At 37.5% G+C, this 27500-nt stretch overlaps 2 protein-coding genes across 5 annotated transcripts in view; one reads left to right on the top strand and one right to left on the bottom strand.

Annotated features, from left to right (window-relative positions):
- LOC143283158 (uncharacterized) overlaps nt 1–17991 on the top strand; it is a 19183-nt gene extending 1192 nt beyond the window's left edge. Inside the window, exons 2-12 of one of the 2 annotated variants that reach the window (XM_076589309.1) lie at nt 2201–2319; nt 6122–6241; nt 6782–6868; nt 8281–8407; nt 8971–9011; nt 9525–9611; nt 10367–10452; nt 11173–11242; nt 14484–14549; nt 16600–16639; nt 17467–17991. In XM_076589309.1, coding sequence (XP_076445424.1) covers nt 2201–2319; nt 6122–6241; nt 6782–6868; nt 8281–8407; nt 8971–9011; nt 9525–9611; nt 10367–10452; nt 11173–11242; nt 14484–14549; nt 16600–16639; nt 17467–17501 — 878 coding nt within the window. In that variant the 3' untranslated portion in view covers nt 17502–17991. The remainder of the gene's footprint in view (nt 1–2200; nt 2320–6121; nt 6242–6781; nt 6869–8280; nt 8408–8970; nt 9012–9524; nt 9612–10366; nt 10453–11172; nt 11243–14483; nt 14550–16599; nt 16640–17466) is intronic. The other variant, XM_076589316.1, reaches the window with a different exon arrangement.
- A 1579-nt stretch (nt 17992–19570) lies between these two features.
- Nucleotides 19571–27500, bottom strand: part of LOC143283138 (protein pangolin, isoforms A/H/I/S-like) — a 173193-nt gene continuing 165263 nt past the window's right edge. For all 3 annotated transcript variants that reach the window (XM_076589282.1, XM_076589290.1, XM_076589296.1), the window contains one exon: nt 19571–27303. Coding sequence is in view for 1 of the 3 variants with exons in the window: in XM_076589290.1 (XP_076445405.1) it covers nt 27303 (1 nt within the window). In the remaining 2 variants the exon portion in view is untranslated. The remainder of the gene's footprint in view (nt 27304–27500) is intronic.

Below are 27500 nucleotides of genomic sequence, written 5' to 3'. Positions count from 1 at the left end.
TCACAGTAAGTCTGTGTCATCAGCAAATATTTTTACAAAATACACCAACACATCTGGCATATCATCATTGGTAAAGTAAATGAATAATATTGGCCCCAAAACACTTACCTGAGAAACTCCACTGGTTACATTTGATCAGTTGATGTGTCTGACCTCTCCTCAGAGAAATGCTTACATTCTGGCTTCTGTAGTGTTGGCATGTTATCATAATCATCCAGTCTTGAATAGTATGAAAAAATAATAACTGTGTAACACAAGACCTTCCAGATGTAAATCTATACTGGTAATTTAATAAAAAGGTTATTCTCAATTAAATGCTTATTCAGCCTATCTTTGATAATACCTCCGTAAGTTGCCAGTGGGGGGAACCCGTGACAACCTCCTGGGGCAGTGTGTTCCATTCCAGGATGGTGCAGGGGAAGAAAAACATCTGGCTGTATTGTGTCCTGCAGGCAAGGATGTTGTAGTTACAGATGGTGTTTTTCAGAAGTTCAGCCTGCCATCTGATGATCTTTAATGGTAGGCAGACTGAATTATGGAGATGAGTCCATAATGGAATTTATAAAACATCTCCAGGATAGCTTTTTTTTTCATCTGACTTGTAGAGAGTGCTAGTTGAGGGAGCTGATTATAGAGCTGACGCAAGACGTCTGATGTCAGTCAGTGAACCATCTTGCTGCTTGGTGCTGACTTTTTCAATGGCCTGGATGTCACTGGCTATACAGAGGCTACACGTTCAAGGATAGGACAACCAAGGGCTTTGTACATTATTTTCTTTGTCTTTTGTTTCCAGTCTTGTGGTCGTGCCAGAGAAAGCCTAGGGTCTTGGCTTTGTTGGTTGTAGATCATCTTGGATGTTCACACCAAAATATTTTATGGTGTTTTACATTTTCCAGTGGGCTGCCATGTTGCATTGTAGAGATAGGAAGTTTTGTTATGGGTTCTTTTTTCTTTTTTTTCTTTTTTCATGTGTTCATATGTTCTGATCAGGTAGTTTGCTTGCCTCTTCAGTGCCCCATATATATCTTAAGAATGCTTCGCTATTTACCCTGGGACATACATGTGTCATTTCAGGATTTTTCTCGGGTCTATTTTAAAGTTGATTTGTTCCAGTAGCCACCAGTCAGAAAGCTTGAATTGTTTACTTCCATTATCCATGAGGAGCAACAGCCAGTCATGCTCTGATATATCTCATTATCTGGATGATATTGTCAGTTCCCCTCTCTTGATGCTTCCAAAATGGCGGACGATGTACCACAACCTTACCATACTGGCTTGAAACCGCAGTGTGTTACAACAACAGCAAATGAGATTATGCTACCCAGAATATTGCAGAAGTTTTACAAGTTATTGATGATGATGAATTGAGTGCTGGGTGTGTCAAAAACTTGTCAGATGGTCCCCTGGACCTGATTGAAAGTTAGAATGACAGTTTGAAGAGAGGAGGGGGAAGTGGGGGCAGTTGAAGAGCTGGATAGCCAGCAAAGGAGAGGAAAGTGGAGCCGGAGATTGAGTATACCGGTAGTTCTATGGCTGACTGAAAGACATACTACTCACATCTTACGAGTTCATTGACTTTGTGAGATGAGCGGCTATGTATGTAATATTGCTTTTATTATTTTTATTGAATTTATCAGGTGAGGAATGCAAATGCACTTTGGTTACTTGGTTAGGTGGGTGGTTGGTTGATAACTTGTGGGGGTTGTTTTTTTGTTTTTTTTTTAGTTTCTCAACTGGATTAAAAGTTTCCTGATCATTAGAAATATTTTTAAAAACCCACTTATTCAGGGCAGGGAGAGAGAAAGAGTGAGGAAGGGGGTGAACAGTTTCGTGCAGGTCTTAAATTTCATACAATTTGTACAGCATGGTTTTAGAAAAGCATGCTTGCATTGATTGTCTGCAGGCGGATTTGTGAAATTATGAACAGTGCTTACCCCCTCACCACCACAGTGTTAATAACCTTTTTGATGCCAGTAGTCTGAAAGTAAACGTGAATTGAGTGGATGTGGCACAGGGAAGCACTGCAAATGAAGGATGTGTACATACATACATACATATATATATATATATTTATATTTATATATACTAATATAGATATATAGATATAATATCAGTGTCTTAGCAGTCAGAATTTGATAGTCTGTATATTGGTGATAATTGGACACGTAGAGACCGGATTGATTGACATTGCTGTTTCCAGGGGGACCATCGGGCAACATCATTTCTCCATTCCATGACATTCCTCTCTACTCTGATGAGAAAGCCAAAATCTGTCACATGGTGGTTGAGATCCCCCGGTGGACAAATGCCAAGATGGAGGTTAGTACTCTCCTTCAGCAAAGATAAATTGTGAAAATCAAACAAAAACAAAACAAAACAAAAACAGCAAACAAACAAAAAACAAAAAAAGTTGGGAGGTGTACATGTTTGTGGATGTGCTTTTGTGTGTATGTTTTTTTTTTTTTTTTTTTGTGTGTGTGTGTGTGTGTGTGTGTGTGTGTGTGTTTTCTCTTTTTTTTCTTTTGTGTGTGTGTGTGTGTGCGAGTGTTTATGTGTGTATGTGTTTATAATGTTCTGAGGCTTTGTTGATATAAACAGAATGATTTGTGTAAAGTATTTTTGCATAGTCATGTTTCTGAATGGCTGGCTGTCCAACCTGGGTTGGACATCAGTGATACTGGGACATTTGCTTCTGGCCTGAAGTAACAACTGTTGGCCTGATTTGAATAATGTGTAATGAAACTTGTCAATACTCATGAGGGCAAGGATCTAATATCTTCTCAGTCCCATGGTGATTGATTTGACCACATCTGTAGGTGGTGTGAACAGCTGTGTGACAATTGATTGTTGGTGGAATGATGCTCTTTACAGTTTACACCTCACCAAATGTCCTTTTTGCCCTTCAGTTTTGAGGGTCAGCATGGGAGACCATTTGTTTTATAGCGACTTGGGTTAGTGAACTGAATAATGGTGTATGATGGATGCTTGTGAGGAAAATGTTTTTTTGTTGTTGTTTATTTTAAAATAAAACTCAGTTTAGTCTTTTGCATATATCTAACAGAAATGTATTTTATTGTAGCTCAGATTTAGCTTGTTTGTCTGTCTGTCTCTGTCCTGCCTGCTCCATTATGATTATGTTACCTTATTACAAATAAGAATATCAGACATCATCATTCAAGTTGATCAACAACAAAAAAAAGATAAAAATATGAATTCTGTAGTGTACAATTAGCAAAAGAATTTTGAAACTTCAGCAACCTGTAATGGTGTGTCTTAGCTCTGCACATGTGTACATGTGTGTGTGTGCACACATTCGTAAGAGAGTGTTTATGTATGATTCACATTTAGGTTTCTTTGACCATTCTGTTCAGTGTTCAGAGTATGTAAGTGGGTGATTACTTCTCCAGGATGTTTCTTTTGGGTCATTTCCATGACAACCATGATTCCTCTGTTGTAGTTCATTTTGAATGATGGATAAGTGTTTCAAATTGATTTGGAAGACTCGATCAGTGAAGGAACATACTTAACAGTCTTTTGGCAAGAGGAGATGGTTTGAACAGAATAGAATGGTGCAGGTGGTTTCAATTCATTTCTGATTTGTTTGTTGTTGTTGTTTTTTTAATATGTTTTTTTTCTTTCTTTTTTTATAGAAAACTTTTGTGCTTCCGAAAAGCTGAGAGAGGATGACCGGATTTAATGATGCATATTTACTATTGTTTCACACATAATGACATTTGCACACATTCACTGATACAGTGATACACATGCAAATTGTACACACACATGTACATGCATAGTCAGTCAAGAGAGAATGACTTGAAAAACAAAGTAAGATAAAGAGAATCAAGTTAAACATACATGAATGTAAAACTCTTTTCATCAAAGAGAAAGAGAACCAAGATATACACACACGTACAACTGTGTAGAATGCATATCTCCATTTCTGAATTTGTTTTCACACTCAGAATTATGTGCATATAGAGGCATTGATTGCTGAACTAAAGTTTGTGTTACAAATTGTACACACAAATTCAAACAGGTACAGAGATACATATTTATATTTAATTATAAATATTGATAATGCATGTATACCCATATGTGCACAAGTTACATACACATAGTGACATGCACACACACACACACACACACACACACACACACACACACACACACACACACACACACACACACACACACATGCTGTCACTTAAATGAGAAGATGTAAAACCCAAGAACGAACACACACACACACACACACACACACATATACACACACACAAAGTCATCTTATTGTACTAAATAGAGTACTGGTACAATTATTTTCACAACAAACATTTCAGGAATCCTAATGTTGGAAGGATGTTCTTAGCTTACAGCACTACACAACACAGGCAACTAAATCTTACTCCTTTGGGAGTATCAGGTTTGCAAACAGGGCGAGTGTCCTCTTCCTGGTTCATGTTGGACTGAAACAATAGGCCCAGGAAATCTTTTCTTTCAGCTGCACTTGTATATTGCTGCTTTTTTTTCTGTGGTGTATTGAATAAGCTGAATCACTCATTCAGGCAAGGCATTTAAACTGCTTACGCTAGCAGCATCTGCTGTGTTAATTTCATAAGGAATGGGTAACATATGCACTGGGATCAAAAGTTAATTGTGGGTGCCTTCAGGTGTGGCAGCTGTTTTTGTTCTGTTGTTTTTTTGTGTGTGGTTTTTTGGTTTGTTATTTTTTTGTTTTGTTTTTTAACACAGTTGATTCGTGCCTTTTGGATCTGTGTTGTGTGAATTAGTAGTTGTTTCTTTGAGCTCTTCAGTTTTGCCTTGTTGGCTTTTTGTACTGCCCATTGAGTTTGAGCCTGTGGTAAAATGTGACAGGGAAAAAGAGAAAGATTTACTGATTTAGGGAGTGCACTTGGTAGGAGAGGAGGGGTTGGGGGTAGTAGTAGTGGTGGCAGGACTAAGAAGTAGGGACTTGGTGTAAAAATGCGCATGGCGTCTTTGCTAATAAAGTTAAACGTGTTAAATGGCAATGGAATCAGAATAATTTCCATAATTGTAGTTTAAGATTCTATCTTAAATGCAATGGTAAAACAGCTGCCATGAACTGTATACTGAACACATGTACATGCATGTACACTCATGCACTTGCACACTTGCATGCACACGTACAAGATTACCATATTTCGTCATTGACATTGCCTTAGAAATTATGAAGTTGTCATTATCACGTGTTCAGTGTAGGTCAAGATAAAGTGGCACACGTTTAGGTGTGATTCTCAATGCCCAGCTCACACCAATTTTACATTCAGGCTGGGTGTGTAAAATGCAACACTGTCAAATCACAGCCATTGAACACAACAGATGTATGATTTTGCAGCTTATTGTGTCAGAATGAACCATTGAAAACAAACAAAATAAAATTGGCGGGTAAATGTGTCAAGAGGAACAGAAATCAAGAAGTAAGAGGTGCAATAAAGTGAAGGGTCATAGGGAATCGACTGAATGAGTGATGAGTCATGTTCTGTTACTCTTAAAACACCCATTCAGGAGTTAAACATATCTGTGAGATTAACATGTACACACAGACAAGCAAGGGTGTTTGTGTGCTTTAACACACACACAATCACACACACATACACACATACATGCATGCACACACACACCACACACAGGTGGTAACGCGAGTTTCCCAGAAAGAAAGATAGATCTGTTCTATCAAGGACAATCCTTTAAAGGGAGACGACATTTATAGGGGAATGAGTTTCTTGCTGATATTATATCAGTGTTCTCTCCCTTGGATTACAGACCCAACCAAATGATGCCCTGTTCAAAACCATTAGAATAAAGAAATGTGTGTGGTGTGGTGTACTGTGTTCTCTATGTGTTTAGGGAGCAGAGAGAGTATGGAATGGGATTGTGCGTTGGCTTGAGTTCAAGTGACAAGTAAATTTGTGCAGGCATGTGTGATGTGCACGAATGGATGCATGTATATTTGCACATGTGTACATACATTTTTCGTGTGACAGAGAAACTTACAGAAGACATCTCATTCCTTTGTGCATTTATATATATATATATATATATATATATATAACATTCTGACATGTTACATTGTTTCTAGATCAGCAAAGACGAGAAGCTGAATCCAATCAAGCAGGATGTGAAGAAAGGCAAACTACGCTATGTCAAAAACATCTTCCCCCACCATGGCTACATCTGGAACTATGGAGCACTACCTCAGGTAAAAAAGATATACATGGGTGTTACAGGACTGTGGTAATGCTCTGTCCCCCAAAAGGCCCTAATTTCACTTTGAGAAAACTATCAAGACAAAATTTGATGCATATCAATACAATGCATTTTTTGCAGGCCTGTTTGTTGGATCAAAAATGCATTAACATGCACATTATATAAATAATATGAAATACATTTTTAATCCTTGTCATGTTTTTTTCTGTGAAAGATGTTATGCCAGAATTATTACACTGTTAGATTTAAGTTTACACATTTTTGTTGGTTGGGGGCTTTGTATGTGGTGTTTCTGAGTATGTTGAATGATAGACATCATTGAGCCTCACCAGCCAAATGACTATAACAGTGAAGGATTATTTGGACATGTGTGGCAATGTTGTATTAGTTGTAGAAATGCAGCTTTCTGTGTTGAACATTGATAAAATCATGTGGTGGTTTCAAAATTTGATTTAAAAAAGATTGTGTGTTAAACTTATTCAGTTTATTTCCCCATCAAAAGTAAAACAATATTGATTTTTTTCTGTTTCAGACCTGGGAGGATCCCAAGCACGTAGACAAAAATACTAGCACTGCTGGAGACAACGACCCTATAGATGTGTGCGAGATAGGTCACAAGGTGATACAGAAACGGGATCCTTGTACTCTTTTATTCTTAATTTATTAAGTCTTGTTGGTTTTTTGTTGTTGTTGTCATTGATATGTTTAAGTGTTTTTCAATAATTTGTGTTTTTTGTCTGTTAGAGAAAATCCACACACGAGGGAAAAAAAGCACTGCACATCATATACTTTATCAACCATATGGAGACTCAGTTAAATGGACAAAGACATTTTTTGTGACCGGATATTTTGGCAGTATTTGAAAAATTCACTTTCACAAAATGATACACACATACAAATGATACATAATTAGCTTATAAACATTTTTATAAATATTTCAGAGTATGTCACTAAATATTGAAAACCAGAAAAATGCATACTGTTCACACCGTTGTAGCGGCCAGTCAGCAAAACTTTCATCATCACTTTCAAAAACATTGTCTGGTAAAAACTGCATGTCTTTAAGTTTGTCATGGAAAAATAATGAAAAAATTTGTCACCAGTGTCTAGGTCAGGTTTAATGTCTGAACCTTGTTGTGTCACAGATTATATTGCCTCTCACATCAAGTAAGACTTGTGTGTCAAAACAACATGTGTCAAAACAACACTGAAACGTAGTATTTGTGCCCGGTCTACAGTCAGGGAAAGAACTGCATGTAGGAAAATGTCACTCTAAAAGCCTGTGTAGTTTTCCTTTAATTGAGCGCCGCTTGATGTATTTAAAAGATTGATGTCTGCCGATGTCCAAGCCTCAGTACATTGTTTTGAGCTGACAGAATGTCAATGCCCAAGCATTGGCACATCTCCAAAGAGTTAGAATGAATAAATTAAAGACATTAGCCAGTTCAGACACAGGTTCTGATAAGATTCAAGGCCTTAGAATGAAAATGTTCCAGCCTTCAGAGAATCTTTATTAAGCTGCCCATAAAAAAAGTCAGGTCTGTGGATTTCCTGTGATGAGGGCTGTATGTTCTTGGGGAAAATCATAGCTTTACATGTATGATTAATAATTCTTCTGTTGTAAACTTGTAAGATTTTCATGCTTTAGTTTAAGTTTAACAAAAATTGATATTGATTACCTTTCCCCCGTTCAAAAAAAAAAAAAAAAAAAATCAAACCCAAAGCAACACCACACCAGACTTTATCATTTCCACCCCTCCATTCAGTGGAATTTGTCTTTTTCTACATACTTTGATTGCCAGTTGTTGCAATATTAAAAAGAACAAGATTGTATTCTCAAATCTTACTTTGGCAGGGTGAGTGTACATGCTGTTTGCTGCTAGACACTGTTCAGCAACTTCCAGTGGTATGTGCTGGGAGTTGGCAGGTCTGCGTATTTAAACTGTTTTTAGTTGCATCAAGAGAGATGCGGGGCAGGCACCATACAGCAGTAGCCAGTACATAACACAGAGATGAACCTGATTGTTGCAGATTCACAAGAGAGGAGCTGTGATACAAGTGAAAATCCTTGGGTCCATGCTTCTCATCGATGAGGGGGAGACAGACTGGAAAATCATCGCCATCGATGTCACTGACCCACTAGCTGAGAAGCTGAATGGTATGAGCATGGACTAGTACTGATGTCTTTGCATACTGCTCTTCTGCCAAATATCAGGAATCTGCTGAGAATATTCTTTTGGTGTCATTTTTTGCACCATTTCAAACTGATGCAGACTAGGCCCCCCCGATATACCTTGCTTGGCAAAATTTTCACAATATTCTTTTTATCCAGTGGCCTGAATTCAGGATTCTGTTGGGAGAAAATGTAGATTGTACCTGTAGTTGAGTAGTGCAGAGCAGTGGACTGTCGTGTGTCTGTGAAGTTCATGGTTCAAAACCCTGGCATTGTCTGGTATGTTAAGGATGATATTGTTCCTGTCTGCTGACCTGCCAGTTCCCTAGCCCCCACTCTTCTCCCACAACCTTCCTGCCTAAATTTCCACACACAAGCATAGACACAAACTAAGGCACAAGGCAAACACACGCACACACACACACACACACACACACACACACACATATTCACATATGCATAAACAGGAACACCCAGGTTTTTTTTTTCATTCTCATATGAAAATGGTTACTTGTACAAACATAAACATTGATTCTTGTTGTGTGCAGACATTGATGACGTGAAGAAGGAAATGCCAGGATTGTTGGAGGTAAGGTGATACCTGTTAAACCGGCTTTATAGTTTTAGTGTTGGGTTTTTTGTTGTTGTTTCACAATCCATGAACCTGTTTCGTATGAGTGAGTGCACATGCTTGATTTTTCAGTTGCCTTCTTACAGGTTCAGATAATATTGTGGCCTATTTCCTCACATGTTTGGTACTTATTACTTGTATTTTAAGTAGCATTGCTTATGCCCTGTTTAGTGGGGTAGGGTTAGACTTTTGCACATCATCACGTAATAAATTTGCATCGTTAGAATTTACTCTTGAATCATTTCATTCATTCAGAATCTGTGATGATTTGTTTAGAATTCTGCACATCATATGATGATACCATTTGTTGTATGATCGGTTCAGGGATTGTATTTTCATGTAGATTTTGTTTTTGATTTGTTTTGTTTTGATTTTGAGGGTGTGGGGGGTATTCTTTTTGTGTGTGTGTGTTCCATAATTCATTCCCTTTCTCTCATTTCCATCTCATTAACCCTCCCAGCACTGTTGCAGGCAACATACGAATGGTTCCGTTACTACAAGGTACCTGATGGAAAACCTGAAAATAAAGTGTACGAGGATGGAAAGTGCCAAGACAGGGTCAGTATGATTATTTAAAGAAAAGGAATGTATCTGATGTAAAGATGATAATTAAGATAAATGTCTGACACTATGATTAGCATCCAGAAGACTTGATAATTTGACACAAAGGAAAATCTGATTTTGTTTTGGTCACATTTGGATGAACATCAGGTCATGCAATATCTGCAGCTGTCTGATCTGGCAGACTTTGGTTGAAACTTAGCAAAATCACAATACCTTATTCTTCTTTTCTTTTTTATTGCAGAAGAAGAGGGGGAAAACAAGATAAGACCAGTCATCTTACATTTGCACTTAATTTAACGCCCACATTGAAGGGGTCATACCTTCATACTTTTTTCTGTCCTTCTTGTATTTGAAGTTGAAAAAGAAATGTCTTCAACATGGTTTGGTGATATTTGTATTTTGAGTGAAGATGTTAACATAGTTTCCTAAAAAAAAAAATTCCCCTTTTCTTCCAGTATGGCTGCTGTTTTGTTTCCACAGCAAGTCTTGATCATATGAATTAGAAATCATTATTTTAGGCTGTAACAAAACTGCATAAAGATACAAGGAAAGACATAGAAGGTTATTGAAGTTTGTTTATGGCTTTATAAGTTTTGAGGTTGTTGTTATGTTTTTTTTTCTGTTAAAAGTAGAGGCAGAATTGGTCAGTGTGGTATAATTGAGAGTGGACGGTCGTCACAGTCAGGATAGCTTAAAGCAGGTGAAAGCAGCAAGTTTGTGTGTGATTGGTTCCTGTTTGGGCTGGACAGGACTTTGCCCTGGACGTGATCAGCACCACCCACAACCAGTGGCAGGAGCTCATGGAAAACCCCTCCTCCAGCAAGGATGTGTGCTGGTGAGAATTGTGACCTGCCTGCCTGCCCTCTGTCCCCATATGAAATCTGTTGTTACATGATTGATGAGGGTGCAATAAGTTGACTTATACCTCTACTTTTATATCAAAAGTGTTAGGAAATGCCCTGTACATTTTGTATCTTTCTCCAATCAGTGAAGTTTCCTTTTTATATATATATTTTTTTTGTTTTTCAACTCATAAGTTTTTATTGTTCAATGTAGTTAAAATAAAAACAAACAAACGCACCATATCATTTTTAAAAGTTGCTGCTTACATTCATGAGCTGATCCTCGCTAATAACTTTTTTTTTTCTTTCTGTGTTTTTTGTTTTGTTTTGAAAAGTCAGAAGACTCTCTGGCCTTTCTTAAGTAACCACATTAAAAGTCCATAAAGATTGAATTTTAAATAAAAACTTCAAAAATATATTTAGTCTTGTTTTCCTGTCCAAGAGTTTTGCTTGCAAAAAACAAAAAAACAAAAAAAAGGAAGGAGAACTAAACTGCTTTACAGAGAATGTTGTATATATCTGCATTCAAACAAAGAGAATCTGATGTCTGTGTTTTTGTTGGGTTTTTTTTTTGAGAAATCTTTTATCCATGGATTTTGTCATTTGAAACTCAAATATCTTTATTATTTGGGCCTTTCAAAGATGATGTTCGTGTGTTTGTATGTGTGTGTGTGTGTGTGCATGCATTACATATACATGTGTGTGTGTTTCAGCACTAACTCCTCTGTGGGAAGATGTAAGGACAAGGTGAGCCCAGAGGCAACCATGAGTCTGTTGGAACAGGTCAGTCATGTGTGTGTGTGTGTTAGTGTGTGTTTTTCCTGTCTGTGTTGTATGTTTGTGTGGCTTGGTTTGGCTGGGTGCTCATTACTGGTTTGTGTGTCCCATTTGTTCATGCGGTGTACCGTACTTTGTGTATCACTTGATTTGGGACTGATAAACACATGAGCTGTTCTGTGTTGGGATGGGGGACTCTTTTTGCTTTGTGCGCATGTTGTCCCTTCTGCGTTACTTGGTGTAGAAGAATGAAAACCCGTTAGTCATATTTTACTGGAGTGTAATACATTACTGTCAATGTCAGAAACACATTTGGGAGTAAGTCTGCTGTTGACTGAAATTTTTGTGTGCCCTTGTTCTTGTAATGCATTGCTGGGAACAGTCTCTCACTGCTTGTTTGCACAGTGTTTGTGTGTTTGCATTTTGTTTGCTCTTTGCAGAGTGATGTTTGCCTCTGCTTTCTTGGCTTGTTATTTAACTTGAAAAGTGTGTGTGCACACTCATATATAAGCATATATGTAAAAAACAAAACAAAAAAACAACAACACAAGTTTGCCTTCTTAATTATAGTGTCTCCTTTATAACCTATTGTGTGCTGGTGATAGATTAAAAAAAAAAAAAAATTAAAAAAAAAAGAAAAAAAGATTCCCCCCTCTTCATTTTCCCTTTTTAAAAATTTTTTTAAAATTTTTTATTAACGATCTGAAATAAAATGGAGAAGAATCAGCGGTTTCACCTATGTTAAAAATAATTTGTGCTTCTGTCTAGAGTTGAAAGTTATGGACGACATGGATGGACAGTTAAAACAGTGAAGGCAAAATCAAGTCTTCTGTCATGCACGGACAGAAAACAAGTTCAAGGGATGCAACCCATCCTGAAAGGCAAAGAGCATAGATGTGCAAACTGGGATTATTTCCCATTACTGTAAGAATGGATGCATCCAAGTACATCCTGTAATGGTGAAAAAGATGACTGCGGTCTGTGTATATAGTACAGTGTATGCAAAATTTCTTACACTGTGAGCCCATGTGATTTGTTCAGTTTTCTATTTTACCTTGTTTTTGCTGGAAAGGGAAAGGTTGGTAGGTGTTGGTAAAACATGTGTACATGTCAAGGGTGTGAAATGTGTGAACGTGCGCATGTGACTTTGTGTGTGCAGTGTTGTTTTTCAAGAAGATATCTTTACATATACTTACCGGCCTGTAAGGAACGTCAGTATACCAGTACTAAGTGCAACCTGGCTGTGATTTTGTTTTTGTGCATTTTGAATATATATTTCTGAATTTACATATTACAATCGCACTAATTTAGTATATAACACATTTTTTTAGAGTGATTAACATAATTTGATTCTGTCAGTTTCTTTTAAAAGTTGTCAGAAGCTTGTCATTGTCTTAACTTGGATTTTAACACTTATGTGAAACATCAAACACTGTTTACCTGGCACTTAACAATACTTTGCTGGTTTCATCTGAATTTCAAAACTCAACTGCCATTTTTCACTGTGTTCTGAATTTTCACATACACAGTACACAGTACTAGCCATGGAAGGCATTTACAAGAAGGACACATTGATTTGAATTGATGATACAGATGTCGGGATATTTAGAGAAAAAGAGTGAGTCCTGGTCATCATCACAAGAATCATTATCTGTGTCATTCTGATTATCGTCATCTCAAGATTCTTGGATTTTTTTTTGGTGGACTCCATTCTGTTCTTTTATTTTTCTTCTGTTGCATCAGGTAATTAAACTTTCACTCAGCACCCCCCCACCCCCTTTTTTTTTCTTCAAAATTTCTCAGAGACATGCAATGATGCATGCTTTTCAGATAATTTTCTGCCCTATTCCTGTTTTGGAAAGGAAATATTATGTGAAGAATCATGATTCTTTAACACTAACAGTGCAGTTAGAATTGTGTAAGAATCATTATTCTTTAACAGTGCAGAGGGAATTGTGAAAGAACCATGAATCTTTAACAGTGCTGTGGGTGTTACGTAAGAATCATGATTCTTTAAAAGTGCTGTAGGATTGTGTAAGAATCATGAATCTTTAACAGTGTAGCGGGATTTGCAAAAGAACCGTGATTCTTTGACACTGCTGTGGAAATTGTGTAAGAATGCTGATTCTTTGTCAATGCAGTGGGAACAGTTTAAGAACCATGATCCTTTGACAGTGCATTGAAAATTATGTAAGAATCATGTTTCTTTAATAGTGCAGTGGGAATTGTGTAAGAATCATTTCTTCAACAGTACAGTAGAAATTGTGTGATAATCATGATTTTTTTTTTTTAACAGTGCAGTGGGACTTAGTAAGAATCATGATTCTTTTATAGTGTTGTGGGAATTGTGTAAGAACCACAGTTTTACAACAGTGCAGTGCGGATTGTGAAAGAATCATAATTCTTTGACCCCATGACTTATGAACTTTGGTGAAATGAGATCATTGTGGCAATTTGAAGTGCATTTACTTTCTATTTTCTACTTTTTGTATACTTACTTATAAGTAGTGTAATTTTGCTGAACTAAATCGTGTAAGACCATGATCTTCTTTAACAGTGTAGTGTTCAGAATCCAGAATCTTAACAGTGTAGTGGGAATTGTGTATGAATCATATTTCTTTAACAGTGCTTTCAGTATTGTGTTGACAGTATTTTGGGAATTGTGTAAGAACCACAATTCTTCAAATTAATAGTGCAGTAGAAAGAACCATGCATGATTCTTCAACAACAGTGCTGTGGGCATAAGCATCATTATTCTTTTAACCCTTGACTGCTGAAGTTTGGTGAAATGAGATCAGTGTGGCATTAATTTTATCTACTTTTAGGTGGTGTAATTGATTTTGCTGAAGAAAAGTAATGCAGATCCCAAGAGGAAAAAGTGCAGATAAAGAATGGTGACTGACCTCCTGTCTCGTGAGCTTTGTCTTAATGAGGTGGCAGCCCCTAACTGACAAGTACGCTCTCATCAGCAGCAGTCAGGGGATTAAAAGTGCAGTGGGAATTATATAAGAAACATGAACATTGCAGTGGGAATCATGTAAGAATCCTGATTATTTAACAATGCTGTGGGGATTGTGTAAGAATCAGGATTCTTTAACAGAGCAGTGGGAATCTTATCTTAGCCATGAATTTCCATCTTTTATTTCATTTGTTCTTTAAGCTTTGGCAAGTGAACTTGTGATCTAGCCACACCATTTCCTCAGGCAAGATGCAAGTGATTCCAACAAGAATATTGATGGTTTTTCAGGCCTACCCCGACTTTTTCTCTCTGTCTGGAAGTCCAGCGAACAAACGTCAGAGGACAGATGATAGGGTGACTCTTCTTTTTTGTGTGCTTTCCTCTGTGCCATGGACTAACTCTTTGCCAGTGTAAAAAAATGAATAAACGTCTATTCTGTAACTTTTCTTTTTATTGTTCATGCTTTCCATACAGATTTGTTTTCCCAGAAATGACTTGATGCAGTGTTGTGATACGATTACTGGTTTGGAAAGAGGAAAAACAAACAAAGAGAACACACAGAGACAGTTGCATATATAGAGAGAGAGAAAGAGAGAGAGGGAGAGACAGAAAGAGAGGGAGAATGTGTGTGAAGGAAAATTGATAAAATGCTTTTTGTAGTATTTTTAATTTTTGCGGCGATTAAGTATTGTAATTGTAAAGATATCTCACTTCTGTGATTTAAAAAAACAACAACTTCCAAACTGGGAAAATATAATGTAATTTGCAAAATTTGAACGTCACTGGTACTGTTTGTTAATTGGTTTATCTTTAATCTATAAACTCTGCTGTCTTTGGATTAAATCTTTTTTTTCTTTTTTTTCAGAAAGTAGATTACATATGCTTTAGTAATCAAGTATAAGGTCACTACCAATTCACAAGGATACATTTCATCCTAGATTTTATCTGCCCCTCCTACTTATTCCGTTTCCAGTGTATCAGATGGTTGGATATTTTTGTCACATTTCTGTCTTCTTTTCCTGGGAAGAGTGCATGGCAATAGCACTGTGCAACCCCCCACCCCCACCCCCACTCCCCTTTTATGTTTTTTTGTCCTTATGTGTTTTCACCAAAGAACAGTGGTGAACAGTTCTGTTTGGTACCCCAGTGACTCTTCAACAGGCTGAGGGAGAAGAAGAAATGATTTACTGATCAAAAGTTGTTCTGCTTAAAATTTTGCCTAGGACTCTTTTCCATTGCTGAGAGTTCATTAAAACACAACAGTTCTTGCATGCTGCATGCAGAAACATAATTTATTATTTTATCCACCCATACAATTTCCATATTTTGGTGTCAGTGAAGAAGGCTGATGACTAGACAGTGAATTTGGAAATGATTATTAGAAATGAACCCTGAGACTGGTTTAATAAATGTATAGTGTTCCTCTCTGCTCCCCTTGCACCTGTTGAACCTGGTCACGGTTGACCTCTCCACTAGCAATTTTTCTCTCTGCATTTGTGGGCTTCAACTCCGGGGTTCATTTTTCTCTCTGCATTTGTGGGCTACAACTCTTAGGTTCACTTGTATTTACAAGTGGGTTGTTATGTCACAATATGTGTATACATATGCAGAAGATCATATGCACAGGTTAAAGATCATACAGTGCATGTCAGTGTCGGTGGGTTATAGAAACACTGACATACCCAGCATGCAGACCCGTGAAAGGGGAAGTATGGCTGCCTTAATGGTGGGGTCAGAAGGGGTCAGACATGCAACGCCCCACTCATACCACTGTGTGTGAGTGAACATGGAAGATACAGCCCACAAAAACACACACACACAGAATGAATCACCCTCGATCTGTTCCAGTAGTTCCCACTAGCTGTCAACTCCTTTAAGATGGAGCTGATTGACAGTTGCTGCTAATTACTGGAGTAGACTTACAGGAGATGTGTTTAGTTCGAGGGGATTTTGTTTTGGTTTGGTTTGGATTTGTCTGGTAAATGTTTTGCACATTATCAAGGTATAACACATCTTTTTTTTCCCCTTCATCAGGCAGATTTTTTTTTTCAGTGTTCTGGAATTTTTTCTTTGTGTGTGTAAAGGGTTAAGGTGGGGTGGGGGTGGGGTGGCGGTGGGGGTGAAATACATATATTTGAATACTTTTTGTACAGTATTCAAAGCCATTTTTTCAGCATTTGCTGAAAGTCACCCCCTCTGCCCCCTTTCTTCTTCTCTTGTATTTGTTCATTCAAGAAGTGAAACTTTGTGACATGTAATACTGATACCCTCTCCTGCCATCACTCCCCTCCCCAAAAGAAGATGAATCACATCTGTATGAATTTTGTGTAACACATTAAATTGTACATTTAGCCCCCTAAACATTAGAAGTGTAGAACTGAACGCGTTGTGATGATTTTTTCAGAGCCAGCCGCCAGAGGACCCGGCACCCGTTGATTCTGAGGGTAAGTGGTGGTGGGGCCATGGGGCCTTCACATGATACAGCTTTTGGCTTGGTTTGTTGTTTTGGGGGTGCTGGTTGGATGGTTTCAGTTCCCTTCATCAGTTCTCCAAGCTCAGGGTCTCCGTTTTGGGTTAAATGATGGTGTGTGGTTGAAACCTTTGTTTTCAGTCGTTATGCCTTTTGTTATGAAGATAAGTGTGTGTGTGCCAGGATGGTAAGAATTTCAGTGATTTTTTTTTTCTTTCTTCAGTGTAGTCATCTGTGTGTGAGTGCGTGTGGGTGGGACTGTGAGAGTGTGTTTGAAAGTGGGGAAATTCATTAAAAAGAGGAAATATTACATGGTGATATGATCGCTGCTTTTTTTTTTCTTTATATATATATATATCATATCATCAATTTCATTTTATTTGTTTACATTTCAGTTTTTGGTGTAAAATACCACTGATGTTAACGTTATATCCTCTATACTCCAACAGGGGTCAGAGGATTAAATATTCTTGATTCTATTCTTGTGTTCGTGCGCACATGAACAGTGAAATGCTTGTTAAAATCCAGAGTAGTCTGTGAAAAAATTTAAAATTTACTTTTTATTCGTGGGGAAATATATGAAGTATACTGTGTTATTATTAATATTATGAACCATGGCATACAGAATTGATAGAGTGGTACTGGTAGGCATTGATTTCTCTCGATGTACATTATTACCTTCACAAAAATAGTAAAGGGTACATGAAGACCTACTTTTGTTTTTTCATTACTGGGTTGTCGTGGTTTGTTTTTTTTTGTTTACTTTTACGTGTGGTCAGCGTTTGTATGTTTTGTTTTCAGTGGACAAGTGGTACTATGGCGTCATTCCCCTGTGAGGCTGGTGTGTTCTCTTGGTGGCTGAGGAGGAGACAACTTGAGGGATTGTGGTGTTCGAGATGGACTGCTGTAGGGTGTGGAGACACGGTGGGAGGGGTTGGGGGTGGGGCTGGGGTTGCATATGATTTGTCCGCTCTTTGTTATTTCTCTACACAAACCTACCTTTCTATTTCTTATCGACCATCATATCGATCTCACAAGTTTAAAAAATCGTGTTTTCCCTATAAATGAGTCTACATAAGTGTAATCATCATTGTTATTTCAGACAGCTTTTTGGCCTTGTGACTGGTGATAAATTGCCATGTATCTACTGTTGTTTTTCTTGTTTGGCATTTACTGATAACAGTTTTAACCCAACTACTGAAAGGAGTGCAAAAGTTGCGAGATCTATTTACAGTGTGTTTATGCTCATCTTCTACTTTCAAGAAACCAGAGATCTGTAAAATATAACACACTAGGAAAGAAATGTTAACATGTCTTTTCTTTTTTAATTGTTGATTTTTGTTAAAAATGTAAATGAGAAATTAAAATTCTGTCTTTGTGTCACCTGTTTTTCATGATTCAAAAAAATAAAAAGTCATTGAAGTGACAAATCCCAAGTCCCGTTTTGTTTTGCTCAACATGAAGGATTTTGTCATTTTCAGTCAGGACTGGCATACCAGGATATATTTTATTGTCTTTTTTGACACAGCTATATTACGCATTTCCACCCACCCCCCAGCCCCCGAAGCATCATCTGTTGATGAAACAGGAGGAAATGTGGCAAGTTTTTATTTCATGCCTCATTGTTTAAACTGATAATCATTGATGGATGTGACATATGCTGGAGAAAAACTTAAGTTATTCCCATTCATCCATTCCATTTTTCTTTGTATCCACTATTTCTGGGATCATTCTACCAAGCATGGATTCTGACGCATTCAGCAAATAAACATTTATTGCTGTGTTTTGAAAATGACCAGTAGAACGATATTGCTGTCTATGCACTAGCTCTGCTGATTTTGGACATGACAAATCAATAATAGTTGTTTGGTGATCTTATAATTAATAAGCAGATCAGATTGTTGGGGGTGTGGGGGGAATCACTATGCAGTTGAAATATGTCTGACAAATCCCCAAATCTATGTTAAAGTTAAGTCAGAACTGCTGAAATAAACATGACAGTCATCAGCTGACGGATGCTCATGTAAAAAGATGGTGATCATTGTTGTAGTGGTAGAGTTGGGTATCTTGTTGTGGAACAAATTATATATTGAGATTAACTTATTTTGGGTGGTTTCTTGCATTTTTGTTTTGTTGTTTTTTCTTTCCTGTGGCTCTATGTTGTTTTATAAGACCATATGTTAAACGCAGTAACTCATCATGCAAGACTCTTCTTGGATATCATTCATGTTATATTTTACTGGGTTGTTTTGTTCTAAATTATACATTTTGTTTCAAACAGTTATCTTTTTGATGTACTTAGACATCAGTGATTGTTAAAAACAATTGTTGTTTTCTCCATCCAGCATTCTTTACAGTGATGACCTCAGATATTATATTTCTTTCTTTGTAAAATGTAAACACCAGTTTTACAGCATGAAGATTGTTGTTGTCCGTGGAATAAGAGATTAATGACCTGTTTTCTGCTGCTCTTTTGGTCAAGTTGATGATTCTTCTTGTAATGTTGGCTAGTCTTTTTCATTTACTGTGGTTGAAAGCAGACACTTAAAGTTGGTATATCTACATCTGGTTTTTAATATATTTATATTTTTTCTTATGTTCAGTAAACAATATCACAGTTTTTTTTCAGAAATTTGTTGTTTTTTTTGTAGCAGTTAACAAAATATGGACTAATGCCTTTATTTATGACACTTAAAAACAGAGAACACCTTGTTTTAGAGAAGACTATCATTTCCTGATGCTGTGGGGGTTTTGTTTTGTGGTTTGAGCAGTGTTGTTGAAATGAACAAAATAAACTAAATACATGTGAACCACAAGTGAGCATACACAAAGATTTTTCTGTCATGATATGCAAGGATAAATGTAACTCTCACTTTCTCTCCAAAAAAACATCAACGCTGTAGTGTTAACTGAATGCATTTATTAGTATAACTGATGTATCTTGTCATATTTCAAATACATGATTTATGAAGAACATAAGATTTGAGAGTGATACGAAAAAGCCAGTGTTTTACAAGCCAACAAAATACCCGCTTGATCAGCAATGATCACATTGTCTTCTGAAGGAATGGATCTTTAAAAGATGTTGCTGTCTCTTCACTTCAGTTCTTGTGATATGCCCTCATGTTCTATGTCAGTTAAAGGCATTCACACACATATACAGTTTTCTAGTTTGGGTTCCATTGTGACATTCTCACAATGCAAATCATAGGCAGTGGAAAAAAAAAGTTACAAAAACTATATGCCAGGAGCATATTTTCCCCCTATTTTTTTCCTGTAATTCCCTTCCCCTTTCAATCTACAGCTAAAAGTCAGTCATATTTATGTATGCTGATCAACATAAGGTTCCAGATGCGTTTTCCAAAAAATAACAGTATAATATTAACTGATAACTCGCATACCCCTTTCCCCACATAGAGAGTCCACAAAATGACGCTAGCATACATCTTTAAAGGATCAGTCAACCACATTTCTCCACCTCTGCCACCATCCTTTTTTTGGTTGTCTTTCTGCAATTGTACTTAATGTTTCCTTGGAACAAGTCAAACGAGTCAGGTGATATTTTAATATGCAACTAAACCTTTGTGATACCAGCATCAGCGAATTCAAAACATGAGACATGTGATTCCTGTACTGGACCCAGCAAGTGGACTCCGAAGGATAAAACCATTCACAAGACTTTGAGGCTGAGAAGTGCTTTTCCACAAGTGTGAGGTTACTGTGATCTTAGAAAGGACCATCCAAATTCCTGTGCATGTACTTCCTTGAGCATATATTGAACATTTTCCCAGGTGACACGAATGTTGATATTATGTTCATTCCCCTTATCTGTCATCAATCTGGGCAATGGCTGCAAAAACACCCCTTTGTCATCTTACCAAAAACACACGAACTCTTTCCCTCCCTCCCTCCCACAATGTTTCACTGAACATATTTGACATCAACATCAACATCCACTCAAGTCTCTTAGCTAGACCTCTCTGCATGCATACACCATCTTCAACTGAATCTCCTTATTTTCATCAAGGGATGCTGAATACACATGCACAGACTGAAAAAATCCAATGATGCAATGAAAGTTTAAAAAGAGAATATTTGCACAGAATGTTTTTTTTTTTCTTGTTAATCACAAACAACGTCAAAACATCTTTGTACGTTAATACTGCATGCTATAATAATAACATGACGCACAAATACTCTTGATAATATCCCCCATTTCTAATGCTATTTCCAAGTCACAAAATGATCTTGTTTAAGTTTTTCTGTTGCTTTTTTAAACTCAATCTGTTACTTGGTACAAAACGGAGGTCTCCTAAAATCTCAGCATGAAATAATTTACATTTCACTGTAAAATGAACAAATGTTAAGATGACATATTTTTATCTGAAGCCTTGCATTTGACAGAAAACTCAAAATATCTGACATAAAAAAAAAATTTTTAAGTAAATTTTTCAAAATAACTTTTATAAATGACACAGTAAGTTAACTGCTGCAAATGGTGGATTGTATCTGAAGCCTACTCCTAACAGAACAGAATGCCGCCATCTTCCTCCTCCTCCCCTTTCTTACCCCTGTAGATTTTCAAGAGAGAGAGAGAGAGAGAAATCTTCAAGGCATGTCTGAGGAGTGGCTTTGGATATACAATGAAGATTCAACAGTCTTTGTCATCTGAGTAAAAGATCGACACAGTTTGTCAATGACCAAAAAAATCTAATAAATAAAATGATAATTAAAATAGTCTTCCTCATTCATATAACGTGTCTTCATTCAAGTCAGAAATGAAAATTATTGAGGCTTTTCCCCTTTCCTTTTCACCTCTTCTTCTGCAGTCACCTGCCTCAAATAAAAAACCAACACAGCTTATCAATGGAGAAAAATATTTAAAAAATTGATAATTAAAATAATCTACCTCATTCATACAACTTGTCGAGTCTTTCATTCAAGTCAGTAATGAAAATTATTGAGGATTTCCCCTTTCCTTTTCACCTCTTCTTCTGCAGTCATCTGCCATATAATAAAATAAATACAGTAACATTAGCTGCTTTAAATTAAACAACACTGTGATAAATAAAACATTGAAAACTTTTAAAAACTGAAATGATATAAACATCTTAACGTACATTTTCAGTGAAAGCAACATCTATATATATATATATTTAAAAATTTCATGGTTTGATTGCGCAGTTGATTGCAAAGTTCAACTCATCATCTCCCTACAAGCATGAAATGCGTGGGGAATGACTGGCGTCGTAAAACACAAATTCCTAAATTTGTACACGAAAAGTGTAAAATATATTTACAAAATAAATAAAAGTTGTTTTTTCCTTTTAAAATAAGTGTATTTCTCTTAAATTTAAAAGAAAACATATAAAAGATACTCTTCTCAGTTTCAGTACAGTGTTTTCCTAAAACAAAACTTATAACAAAGCTTAACACATCTTCAGAAAATGAAGTCGTTATTGACTGGCCTTCAACACAAGATGCTTGGTCGTTCATCTTTTCTAACAATCACACCAAGACATTTTCTACCAGATTCCGTCAACACCGCTTTCAATTCCATGCACTGGTACAAAATAATAAATGTGTGAATTTTGGATTTGTTCAATATTGATGGTGAAACTCTTTCTAAAAAAAATTTCACTTCTTCACCAAAATTCCCTTTATACGTAATCTGAACTATAGAGTGCATTTGTAACAGAAATTGCTTAAACATCCACCTATGGTATGCAATATTGGTGTGCGTATTGCAAAATACAGAAAGCTTGACATCTCTTGAACTCGTATTATAAATTTATAAATAAAAGCAACTGTGCATACTGGAACTCTTAAAATAAAAGCCAACACCCTCTTTTTTAAATTATCAAGAAAATTTTTTGAAATAAAAGTAAATAAAACTACTGGAAAAAGAAAGAAAATTGATACAAAATGTGAGCCTGGACTCTTTTATAAATAAATTTTTTCTGCCTTTGATTTTAAAATTCACAAAAGCTGATGCTTTTCTAAGTTACAAAAAAAAAAAAAATTAAAATTCAAGGGGTGCACCTTATAGACTGAAAACTGTAGTATTTTAATAATTCATGTTATTTAACCTGACTGAATTCATGCTGTTGTGAATTCTGAATGGCTTGTAGTTCAGTGAACAGAGGAGACCGGAATGTTGCCTGATTTTAAAATTTTGGTGTGTTTTTTTTATTTATTACGAAACAGGTTGTACAATTGATAATTGGAACTTTTTTCTTGCGCAATTATCTGTGTCAAAGAAGGTCTGTGATCATTACATCGTTTACATTGTGTCATTCAGAAGGTAAACAAAGTCCACCAGTTCACTAACTCCATTTGACACACAGAATAACTCAGCTATTCCTTCCGCACACATATGCACATGCACCTTAGTGAGTCAAACTTCTGACTGATCCGCTACTGAATTTTTTTTTAAAGCTGTCATCAACAGCAACAATTACTATCTACGACAAGAAGGTGAATAACAAATAAAATTAACAAAATAAAGTGAAAACAAAACAAAGGAAACTACCCTAACAGCCAGTCTTGTGAGCATTGTTTGGACAATACCTTTGCATACCCATGACATGAGAAAGGTAATAATTCATCCTAGACCAGCTGTACTAACATTCTAAGTATCCAGCTTGGTCGGACCAGTCGTATCAATATTCCCAAGTATCCCAGCAAGGTAATTCATTTTCTGCATTTAAAAAAAAAAAAAAAAAAAAAAAAAAAATTGTGATCTACGATGATACCTATTCCATAAGTTTCTAAGACTGATCAGTGAAGTGAACTGCAAAGGTTTTCATCATCATCATCATCATAAAACCATGTTTTGACTTGTAAACACGAGGCCAGACTCACGACAACACATTCAGATACAGTAGTCATGCATCACAAGGGCTCATAAGACAAGATGCTGTAGTAAAATTCAGGACACAAATTAGGGATTGTCATATTCATGCTGGTTTGGGCTTTTTTTTTTGTTTCTTTTGTTTTCAAATCCTCTCCACATTTCTCTGGGGCCAAATCGTGGCTCCCTTAGAGTACATCATATTGTATAACATGTTACAAATGAATTGTGTACCACATGAAATAAAATTAGTGTGTGTGGGGTGGGGTGGGGTTGTTTCCCCCACCCCCCACCCCCCCTATAAACGGCAACATATCCAACAAGTTATCTGTCTCCTGCATGGAACTTTGCTTTGATGGAATAATACCAACACAATGCGATTCCATAAGGGTTCTACTTTTTTTTTTTTTTTTTTTTTTTAACATAGTAAAAACAAACATAACTTAAATTTTTTTTTTTTTTATATATATATAATAATTTATATTAAACATAACATTTTTATATTGTTTCCATTTCAGAAACACATCTATATGTGTTGAACGGTAGGAAATGATGTGATCTTGTTGAATGAGTCCTGAACAAACTTATTTTTTCTTAATGAAAATCACAAACTGGATCTGAACTTTTTCTGTTTATTTCTTAAATTAGTAGCCTCCTTCCACACCCACTGTCTCCTTCCTGGCTTACATACATTTGTCATGTATACTTCAGAAAGTGCCCTATCTTATAAATAAAGAAACAGGATAATGTTGTTTTGAACTGAACACTTCTAAAGGAAGTTTTGTTTCCACTAATTCAATGATTTTTTTTTAATACTCAACATACATCTTTCCATACAACAGAGCTGACTGGGTCAGCTGACACCAAGCCAACTTTCCTTCCTTGATAGATTTATGAGGGAAAAAAGTATTTAAAAACGAGACTGGAAGATTAAATATATATATATATATATATATATATATATATATCATTTAAGCTTTCTGCTCTGTAATTAATGTGTGCAAATTCATACTTTTGAGGACGTCCGCATAAAAAAAAAAACAATAAAAATTCTAAATCACAGCTGAAAGTGTTGTTATGCCAAAGAAATTCTCTCACTGCAGACATCTCATGCTTCACACACCTAAAAAAAAAAAAAAAAAAAAAAAAAAAGAAAAAAAAGCACACCTCTATCTGAGAGAAAAATATATCTCATCTTTCAGATGTGCTTCTGACGTCCCATAGTAGCTGCCGTTGTGTTCAAGTTTTGCTCCTTTCAGTAAGAAAAAAAATCAGTGGTGGTTAGTCCTTATGTTTGTTCATATCACTATTTTGCTTCACCATTTACCCAGAGAATTGATATAAGTTATCCAGACAATTTTTGCCCACCTATCTGGTTTTAAATAAGCAAAAAAAACAAAAACAAAAACAACATCACATCATAGAATTAGATCAACATTTCTCCACATGTAAATTGTGATCAAACCTACTATACGTTTGAGAATAAATTCAAATCCAGTCTAAATTTGGAACTTAAGCCTGTGTCAAGTTTCAACCAGACAGCAATTGAACATGGCAAAACAAAAACAAAAAAACAACAACAGGATAGTGGTAGGTTTACAGAAGATAAGGAACTGAAAACAGGGACAGTTCAAATGACAAGTCAGTCCACACATCAAGACATCATTTACACACTCTTCCTAGGCACAAATTTCAACCACAGAAATGGAATCTGTTTGGCAGAGTCATCCCTGAATACTCACTTAGAACTGCACACCCATACAGGTATCTTTCTTGCTCTTCATCTCAAACACATACACACCCACAAATGCATGCACACGTATACATTCATTCAGGCATGTACGCACACATGCACACACCCACACACCGAGAAATGTCCTCCTACGCCAAACAGTTTGAACAGAATCAATCAGAAGTGTTGAAACTACTGTTCCACACCAAAACAATGCTGAATTTCCAATCAGGTCCGACATTAATGCTTCGGTACAATAACTCTAAATACATGTAATAATAGAGGCGGTAGAGAGCTTTCTCACTCCAGTCTGTCGCAGACAACCCGGATGTCATTCCACACTTCTTCTCCTTCATTCTGTCTGCACCGTATATCGTCACACATCTACCTCTGCCCCCCACACACAAGCAGGCAGCACACAGAGACCAGACCATCAACAGCCAACACATTCACGGACAAGTCAATATATTTACACCGAACCACACGCAGTTGACAACGTATTTCTGCAGGTCAGGATCCGTCACAGAACTGGAAGCTTAGTCCCCCCCCCCAACCCCCTCGCCCCCCACCTTGTACGATGGTTTTGTAGTTTCTGTGCGATGGTACTGACCAGGCAGGACTGAAAAGAGTTCATCATAGCTTTGATTGTCCCCCCCGCCCCCACCCCCTCCCTCCCCACACACACCCGTCCAAACATCCACCCATCCCCTTTGTATGAACCAGTGAAGACATAATGGTGATGATGTTCGGTTCGGACTGTGGAAAAATGTCATGATGCTTTCTCCTGTCAACACAGCTTAGCTGTAGCCATCTTTTGCCCCTCTCTGTTTTCCGTTCTTCAGGGGAAAAAAAAAAAAAAAAGATTTCAAGATGTTCTACAAGCAGGTTTACATCTTTAGGGCAGTTCATGATGCGGTTCAGAGCCAGCCCCATTCCCAGCACCCACATTGCACCTCCAGACATCAGTGACCTGTGCACATGTCAGTGCTTTCAGCTGCAAAGTCCCCCTCCCCCTCTCCCCTCCACAAAAAGGCTAGCACCCTGACCCAGCCCAGAGCTGGCACGCAGTTCATGAACTGTGAAACATTTGAACACAGCGCTCCACCAAGCACTACGTCATCACAACAAACATCACACTCTCAGCCTCTTTTTTGTCACAAGAGTTCCCTTTCCCTCTGGCATCCATCACAAATTCTCACAGCCACACAATACTTCTCCACAGCTGGAAGGAGCTTGGTTCCCCTTACAACGCTGCTTCTCTGTCCTTCCAAAAAGCCACAGTCACCATCATCATCACTTTTTAGTCTTCTTCCCAAGGGCGGGGGAAAAACAAGTTTGATAATGCAGAACTGGCACGACGACGATGATGACGATGATGAAGAACAGGTTGTGTGTATTATGCTGGGTACATGATGTCTGGGAGCACAGACCCTGCTCAGAGCACAGGCCGACCCCCTCAGGCAGCCAGTCAACCAAAGTGACAATGCCCACAGACCCCCACTCTACCAACTGGGACACAAGCGCAATGCCCACCCGCACCCCCCACTAGGTGGGCCCCAGAGAGAATGGCGGGGACCACTCCACCTTGTGGGGCACTGACGATGACGACAGAGACATCTGGTGAGGGGGGACAGAAAGGGGAGGGACAGCAGAGAGGCAAGACAGGGGAGGGAGGGAGGAGAAGAGAGAGAACGGTGAGGAGGTGGAGGGGGTTGGGGCAGTGGTGGTGGCAGCCACAGACGGAAGGCCCACGTTCCTGCTGCTGCCGAGGATGGCGTCCACCCCTACTCCTCTCTCCTCCTCCCTCTCTTCAGGAATCAGCGGGGACAGTGGGGAGTGAGGGGACTGGTCCAGGGGGTCCAGCTGGGGGTGGTGGTGGAGGGGTCGAGGGCTGTCGGCGGGGTCAAGCTCGTGGGCGGAGTCTGTGTCACAGTTGGAGGGGTGGGACCCCACATGCGATGCACCGTCCATGCCGTCGTCGTCCTCATTATCGTTCTCCCCTTCTGAGCTGGCCCCGTCCTCCCGGAGATAGCGAATGCACTTCTTCTTTCGCCTGAACAACAACAATCTCTCCATGTCAAACCACTGCTAACAGCAAGGTGAAAAAGATAACTAGGATAATGACCACAATTATAATAACAATCAATCAACCACTTACCATGCAACTGTAAGTGCATCTGACAACAGGTGGGATTAACTCAGTAAAAGAAAAAAAAAAAAAATGATAATAATAATCATCTTCATTTATGC

Source organism: Babylonia areolata, chromosome 1 (assembly GCF_041734735.1).
Source record: "Babylonia areolata isolate BAREFJ2019XMU chromosome 1, ASM4173473v1, whole genome shotgun sequence".
Taxonomy (NCBI): Eukaryota; Metazoa; Mollusca; class Gastropoda; order Neogastropoda; family Buccinidae; genus Babylonia; species Babylonia areolata.
Note: the sequence above shows the minus strand (reverse complement) of the source record. Positions and strands in the feature narration are given on the sequence as shown.